Source organism: Elephantulus edwardii, unplaced genomic scaffold (assembly GCF_000299155.1).
Source record: "Elephantulus edwardii isolate Elephantulus edwardi_28Jun2011 unplaced genomic scaffold, EleEdw1.0 scaffold00001, whole genome shotgun sequence".
Taxonomy (NCBI): domain Eukaryota; kingdom Metazoa; phylum Chordata; class Mammalia; order Macroscelidea; family Macroscelididae; genus Elephantulus; species Elephantulus edwardii.
This window is the reverse complement of record NW_006399751.1, coordinates 42,873,370-42,882,153: the sequence shown is the minus strand read 5'-3', so window position 1 is coordinate 42,882,153 and position 8,784 is coordinate 42,873,370. Positions and strand designations below refer to the sequence as shown.

The 8,784-nt window shown below is 36.0% G+C and overlaps 1 protein-coding gene across 2 annotated transcripts in view; it reads right to left on the bottom strand.

The window, feature by feature from the left end:
- Positions 1-8,784, bottom strand: part of CHN1 (chimerin 1) — a 286,931-nt gene that overhangs the window by 197,763 nt on the left and 80,384 nt on the right. For both annotated transcript variants that reach the window (XM_006878817.1, XM_006878816.1), the window contains one exon: positions 7,152-7,190. In XM_006878817.1, the coding sequence (XP_006878879.1) occupies positions 7,152-7,190 (39 nt within the window). The remainder of the gene's footprint in view (positions 1-7,151; positions 7,191-8,784) is intronic.

Here is an 8,784-nt window from a genome sequence, read left to right as displayed (position 1 = left end):
TTTTTAGTCTTTTAATCAGGAAAAGGTGTTGGATTTTGTCAAAGGCCTTTTCTGCATCAATTGATAGGATCATGTGGTTCTTGTTCTTTGCTTTGTTAATAAGATGAATTACATTAATTGTTTTTCTTATATTGAACCAGAGCCTGTAAGTTTTAAGGAACGAGACAGCCCATCTTTTCTCCACAGACTGGCTGGTAGATTAAAACTGGCAGCCTTTCAGTTAACACTCTAATACATTATACACTATACCACTGTTGTTAGGTGTGGTCGAATCGACTACAACTTATAGTGACCTTATCAACAACAAATATGCATCTTGCCCTTTCCTGTACCATCCTCATTATCTCTGTTGTGTTGTTTTTGTTGTTGTTATGTGCCATTGGGTATAATATCTCATGAGTTCCTTGTTTTTCAATGCAGCATAGTATTCCATTGTGAAAACATACCACAGCTTCTCTATCCATTTGTCTGTTGATGGGCACTTGGGTTGTTTCCAACTCCTTGCTATTGTGAACAAAGCTGCGATAAACATGGGTGTCATATATCTGTTTGGATATCAGTTATGGTCTCCTTGGGGTATATTCCCAGTAGTGGAATTGCTGGGTCAAATGGTATCTCTGTTTGCAAAGAGCTTTTTGAGAAAGCTCCACACCGCCTTCCACAGTGGTTGCACCATTTTACACTCCCACCAATAGTGAATAAGGGTTCCAGTTTAGCCAGCATTTGTTTCTTGCTGTTCTGTTAAATTTTGCTATTCTGACTGGGGTGACATGGTATCTCATAGTTGTTTTGATTTGCATCTCTCTTAGAGCTAGGGATTTTGAACATTTCTTCATGTACTTGTCAGCCATGTCTCTGAATGTCTTCTTTGGTGAAGTGCCTGTTCATATCCTGTGCCCATATTTCTATTAGATTATTTACCTTTATTTATTTATTTATTATTTACCTATTTATCTTGTTGTAGTGGATTTGGAATAATTCTTTACAACATAGACTGAGGATCAAACACAGGACAAAATCTCTTAGAACACATAATAATCATTATTATTATTAGGGCACTCTGGTGACCTAGTGGTAGCAAGTAAGTTGTGCCGCAATTGCAAAGACACACAGTTCAAATCCACCAGCTGCTCTTCAAGAGAAAGATGGGCGGTCTCCTCCACTGTGATTGACTGTCTCTGAAAACCTCCCAGAGAGTCAGCTATGAGTCAGTTCTGACTTGAAGGTACACAACAACAACTGAGGAGCAAAGCTTGTTCAAGGATTCCAGAAAAAGCAGAACCTGTTTAAGATATGGTATTTTTACAACATCTAAATCACATAACATCCTATTTCACAGATCATATTATGAAACCTAAGTAATGTATGACTAGTTTTATATAGCCATATTTCACTGAGAGTTTATAAAACATAATTCTATTATAGTTTTCTAAATTAAAAATTATATTAAATCAGTAACTCTGAATTGTTGTTGGGACCAACTTACAGCTGACCTTCTAGTGGAAGGGTCACATGGGAGGAGACAATCCCAGGAGCAGCTGGTAGCATATAGTAGCCAGTGCATTAGAATTGGAAGCACAGTTCCTTAACACTAGGCCACCAGAGGTTGTGTTTGTTGTTATGTGCCATTGAGTTGAATACAACTCACAGTGACCCTAAGAACAACAGATCAGAAACCTATCCTATACTGTGCCATCTTCATCATCTCTGAAACACTTGAGCCCATTGCTGTCACCGTGTCATCTTGCCAAAGGTCTCCCTTTGCTTTGCTGACCCTCCACTGTTCCTCGCATGATATCCCTCTCCAAGGAATAGCCTCTCCTTGCAACACACCCAAAGTATGATAGAACATTTCACCATCCTCCTCTCCAAGGAGTCATTCTGGCTGCACTTTTTCCAAGACTATCTGATTGCTCCTTAGGCAGTCCACAGGATATTCAATGTTCCTCTCCATCATCACAGTTCAGAGGCATCAAAATTTCTTGTCTTTCTTATTCAAAGTTCAGCTCTCAGAAGCATAGCAAGAGAATGAAAAGAACCATGGCCTGAATTAGGCACATCTTTGTCTTCAAGCTGGTACCGTTGCTCCTCAGTAATTTGGAGAGTGTCCTGACAGAAGAGTCTCCCAAAGTAATACGTCTCCTAATATCCTGACTGCTGGTACCATGGCTGACGATTGTGGATCCAAAAGAAACAAAATAGTTGACAATTTCAATCTTTTCACTATTTATCATGATGTTGCTTATCAGTCCAGTGGTAAGGATTTTTGTCTTGCTTTTGAGATGCAATCCATACTGAAGGCTCTAGTCCTGATCTTCTACAGCAAATGTTTCATGTCCTCCTCATTTCCAGCAAGTAAGATTGTGTCATCTGCATAACACAGGGTGTTGATGAGTCTTACTCCTGTCTTGATGCCATACTCTTCTTTAGAGAATCCAGCTTCTTGAATGATTTGTTCAGCATACAAACAGAATAGATACGGAGAATTAATACAATCCTGATGCACATCTTTCCTGCTTTTAAACCATGTGGCCAGACAACAGCATCTTGGTGTAGGTATACGTTTCATATGAGCATAATTATTCTGGGATTTCCATTCTTAATGTTAGCCATCAGTTGTTATGATTCAAACAGTCAAAGCCCTTGCATATTTAATAGAACACAAATAGATATTCTCCTGGTATTCTCTGCTTTCAACCAGGATACATCTCGCATCAGCAATGATATCAGTGGTGCCACAGCCTCTTCTAAACCCAGTTGAACTTCTGGCAGTTCCCTTAAAATGTACAGTTATAACCATTTTGGATAATCTTTAGTAACATTTTGCTTGCATGTGATTATTAATTTTATTGTTCAAAAATATGTATATTCTGTTGGATTGCCTTTCTTAGGAATTGGAACAAATGTGATTGTCTTCCTGTCAGCTGGCCAAGCAGGTGTCCTCCAAATTTCCTGGCATAGACTGGTGGGTACATCTAGGACTGCATTTGTTACTTGAAACATATCAACTAGTAGCTATCAATTCCGGGTTTTTGTGTTGTTGTTTTTTTTGCCAAGGCCTTCAGTGCAGCTTGAACTCCTTCCTTCATTACCACTGGTTCTTGTTCAGATGATACTTCCTGAAATTTTTCAGTGTCACTCAATTCTTTCTGGTTAGAGTGATCCTGTGTAGCCTTCCATCTTCTTGATGTTTCCTAGTTCCAAGATTTTGCTTATAGAATCTCTCAGTACTGCAAGTTACTCATTGAAGTAAGGTCTAATTAACAAAGTCCCTTCTCCCTCAGTTTTAAATTTCTGGGGATTTTAAGTGGAATTCAGTTAGAATTTAAGTTGCCACAACTATTAAATGGTTTGCCAAAACGTAACTACTAAATTAAAGATGAGATGATACATGATTAAAATTCATTGTCACTGAGTTGGCACTAATGCATAGCCGACCCTCTACTGCGTTTTCAATGTACATCACACTAGAGAATACTTCTCACTCTTCTCTCTTAGTGACACTGGTGAATTTGAATTACCACAGAGACTCCCTCTTTGTGTTACCAGCCCAATGCCCTCATCAAAGCTCCAAATGCCCCAAAACCATCAACAGAGCTCCTTCTATGATTAAAGTACCTAACAATTTTTTAATTACTTAAGAAGTATCAAAGCTTATATACGTTTCAGCAAAAGTCTCAATAATTAGCGACAATACACTGTTAATCTAAGTCACAGAGATCATAAATTGGCACCCTGAATTTAAACAACAGCTCTGGCTCTCACAGCTTTTGTTTGCTGTCTTCAAATTTAAATTTGTTTGTAACATTCAAAATAAAGAGATGTAATAACAAAAGCAAGAATAATTCCAGCTTCCCTAGTAAAACAAGGAGTGACAACATTAGACCTAAGGTCTTACATGGCAAAAGTTAAGGAGAGTCAATTAGGAGCTCCTACCTGCAGACCAAGCATCTATGCTAGACTTTCTCAAAGTCCCTAACTAGGTTGCTTGCCTCTTCCTGGTATTGATGCAGGACAAGCTCAGGTGGCGCAATCCATAAGGAGTTTTGCTGCTAACTCAAAGTTAGTGTCTCTTGAAGTTCAAATCCACTAGAAGTGGTTTCATGGGAAAAATCTCTCACATCAATTACAGAGTCTGAAAGTTCATGGGGAGCTCACCTATGAGTCAGTTCCAACTGTTTTGTTCCTTTTTCTTGTCAGTTACCCTGGTTTGCAAGGATGTTGAAATTTTTAAAAGATCAACTGAATAAAAATTGGAGAGTACAACAGAGACAAGGTAAAATAAATTTCTTACAGAATTAGAGAATAAATTGTTCATATCTTACCATGCCAAAGCTTGGGAGGGGAAAGGGTATTATGTTGCATCTTTTGAAAGGCTTCAAACTAGTTCCACCTGGTTTAGTCATGACCAACTAAGTGAAATCAAAACACATGCAGTTTTTAATATGAGTGATCCAGAACACGATTTGGGATGGGAAGAATCATGAGTCAAAGCCTTAGAATAGGAGATATAGAAGAGGTATTAGTGAATCCTTTCAGGTGCCTGATAGTGTGATTTTGGATTACTACCAGAAATGTGGAGAGCAAGACATACGTAAAGCGGTGCAATTTGCCACCATCTTTGAGTTGAGTACCACTGGTTTTTATTTAACCCATAGAGAAATTTGGTTGCAAAGCAATGCACAGGATGTCCTGTTTTTACTAAGAGGGAGAGTAGTTTCCTAGCAGGGTTATGGCCTCAATTTTTCCTGGGCTGGTTACCATTCCTGTTAACCCACATTTGATCACATTTAAAATATCTAGATCTGTTCCGGTGTCATTTCATTGACCATAACTGGGCTGAGCCAGTTTCAAAGTCCTGTTTCTGGCATTAAAATTGTTCCTTTATAGATGTAATTAATTATAGCTACTTGAATATACAACATAAAACTATATGAGAATGAAAAAATCAAAACCACTCAGCTTATATCACAATTTCCCCTAGGACCTTCACAAATATATTTAACAATCATAACAGCAACTTTATTTTCTTATTAGTTGAAATTTGTACTTATAGGTATCCTGTGTTTTAAAAAAGCTCAATTAATGCTATTTTGGCTTTACAAAAGACTTCTATTAGTACCTATATTTGCTACTACAAAAATTTGAAGGGCTTGTGTTTGTTTGTTTTTTCTTTTGAAAAAAATGGGGAGAAAGTAAAACTAGCATTCACTATTTGTTTTGCAGCCACATCCTAAGTATTAAGGGTGGGGTCACCAAGCTCCTTCCCACTCAGCATCAAGTTGTTAAAATTTTGAGCTATGTTCTAAAGTTTTAAATGTTACTTGGTATGATTTGGTAGACAATTTTTGGAGTCTGGAAAAGCTCAAAAGTTTTCCCCACATAAATTAATGGTAATTACATCTTTACATCTTTTATGTTTATGAGGATTTCACATGAACACTCTCCATTCATATGGCACAGGAAAACTGTATTCAAGTTCTTAGAAGATCAACTTCACAAGTTTGTATGAAAAATAAATTTATAAAAACAATTCTTAAAAATATACTTTTTCACTTTATCTTAACTCAGTTTAACTTTTATATTTCCTCAAGTTAAAAGTTTTGTTCTTGTGGCTTGGTTGATTTATTTTTGGGTTTTTTGTTTGTTTGCATGTTTGGTTTTGGGTGGGGTTTTCTCCCCCTCATTTTATGAGCTGAAAGAAAAAGTAAATTCTAATAATTCCTTTTCTGCTTCTTCGATTGAAAGGATGATAGGAAGTTCAAATACTGAAATTGCTAAGAGTAACCACAAGTCAGTAACAAATTTTCAACAAAACAAAACATGCTGTTTTTAAGACAAATGGTAGCTACCATAAGACATGTGAAGATACAGAAAATACAAACAGCACATACAAAATTTACTAGTCAATAATATTCAGGTACAAAAAAAATTCACCACTGTAATTCAATAATAGTTTGAGAATTAAATGTTCTTACATAAAAAATGAGCAGAGCACAAGTCAGAGCAAAGAGGGCAAAGATGAACTGAAAACCAGTAAATGCAGACAAGAATTGTAAATAGGCTTCTAGCCAATGAAATTATGAAACAAAATCTTTAGGAGGTTAAGAACATTAGTCATATTTAGACATGCTTAGAACTAAGCTTCCCAGAAACAAAAGGCACCAGCAGGGGGAAAAAGCCTCTGTGGCAATATTTTTATAGGATGTTACATTTTACTTACTATAATTAGTCCAAAGTGGCAACCCATTAAAACAAAACTATCAGTTGTTCTAGAAACATAAAGTCAAGGAGAAACTGATTGCTGCTCCTTCAGTCAGCAAATTTCAACTTTATAAACACAATTTTTAGAATAACTTTCATCACAGACAATGATGTTAATAATCTAGATTTAAAATGGCAGGTATTATCTTCAGATATCGCTTCGAACCACAAAAATATACTACTAGTTTCTCCAAATGGGCATTGATTTTAAGAATTCCTTTGATTACACTAATCCTACTTCCACTTTTAAAAATATCTGAATTTAATAAAGTAATAGTCTCTAGAACATAAGCAAAAGAAAATAAATACCTGACCAATAACTTAGATTCTTACAAAAGAATATTTTATTCTAACAAAGTTTAAAAAGTGATATTCTGCAGAGCAACTGGAAAAAAAAAGTTTAAAAAGTGACAAGGAAATAAATGAAGTTTCTTTTCCACTTGGGGAAAATAATTTCTTAAAAATGTCTTCTTGTCTCTTTCAATTATTCTAGTAAGATAGTCACATGACTTTTATTTATATTTTCCTTTTTCATAAAAAAATCAGATTCTAACATTAATTAGACTACCTTAATTCTTAGTTTCTTGCATTCATTTTATCAGCCATTGACAGCAAGTAGCCTCAAATTCCTCTATATACAAAGTCCATGTAAGTAAAGGGGAATGAAAGACATTTTAGACATATGAACCATAAGCAGAGTTTGTGGAAATATTCCTGTTTCAACACTACTTCTATGCCATTTTCAAATACTATGATGAATTGATTTCTGAACAGTGGCTATTAAATGGAGTGACCCTTCATTAAATCTTTCTTATCTAATACTAATATTCTCATATTAATCATAAAGTAAAAGAAATCACTCAATTAAAAATAATCCATATACTTACAGTAAGATTTCCAAACAGGAGGTCTATATTCATCTGTATCTGAAAGAAAAATAAACCACAAAACATGAAATTAACATCATTGTGCATCCCATGTATCATTTAAAATTGGCTATTGTGATCATTAATTCACGTACATAATTCATGTACATCAAAACATATTTTGATGAGTTATACCTGTCACTGGCATTATACTAGAAACTAAAGGGGAACTAATAAATTAAAAAATTTATCAGTCTGGGTCCTTAATAATACAGTTTTATAAACCCAAAACCAAATGAGCTGGTTCCACCTTGTAATGAATCTCCACTGGCTTTCCAAAACTTTACAGGAAGAGATCATTCATCTTTCTACCTCAAGGGACCTGGTGGATTCAAATTGACAACCTTTCAATCAGTAGCCCAGTACATTATTTGCTATGCCAGAAGGACCCCTTACCATTTCAAAAAGATTTTCAAAATAAGTCATTTGTGTTTTTCCATTGAATATTACTTAAAAGACATCAGGTTAGTTGTCACCACTGTTCTCATTTCTTATAGTCAGTGAGGTTAGATAGTCAACAATTTTGTTCAAGACTCTTAGTTTCATACCCTGAAATCAATGGACAGTCCCCCCCCCCAATTAAACTGACAATACACAAATGTTAAGATCCAGGAACATACTTCTACACATTCTATACCATTATATTTGGAGTAGAGTGGCACAATAGATATTGCACTCTCCATACAGTATGGAACAGCAAAACCAAGAAATAAAAACACCACAACAGAATAGAGGCTATGAAGCACCACAACAAGATAAAGGTAAATAATCCTATTGAAAAATGGTCACAGGATATAAACAGACACTTCACCAAAGAAGACATTCAGATGGCTAACAAGCACATGAAGAAATGTTCAAAATCCCTAGTGCTAAGAGAGATGCAAGACAAAACAACTATGAAATATCATCTCACCCCAGTCAGAATAGCAAAATTTAACAGAACAGCAAGAAACAAATGTTGGCAAGGTTGTGGAGAAACTGGAACCCTTATTCACTATTGGTGGAAGTGTAAAATGGTGCAACCACTGTGGAAGGCGGTATGGAGCTTTCTCAAAAAGCTCTTTGCAAACAGAGATACCATTTGACCCAGCAATTCCACTACTGGGAATATACCACAAAGAGACCATAACTGACACCCAAGCAGATATATGCACAGCCATGTTTACTGCAGCTTTGTTCACAATAGCAAGGAGTTGGAAACAACCTAAGTGTCCATCAACAAATGAATGGACAGAGAAGCTGTGGTATATTCACACAATGGAATACTATGCTGCATTGAAAAACAAGGAACTCATGCATTATTATTCAAAATGGGTGATCCTGGAGGACATTATGCAGAGTAAATTATCTCAGTCACAAAAGGACAAATACTGCATGGTGCCACAGTTATAAAACAAGACTGACACTGGGGTTGGAGGGAGACTGAGAAAGATGGGTTCGATAATGCATTGAAACAGATGAGGGAGAAAACTGTTCAAAAAGGATATCTGATTAGGTATTTTTGTCATGAGGGGAGTCCAGAGTGAAGGCTGCATAGTGGAGTGGACCTGGGGGGAGGGGTTGTAAAACAAAGAAAGACTTTTTCTTTTACTTT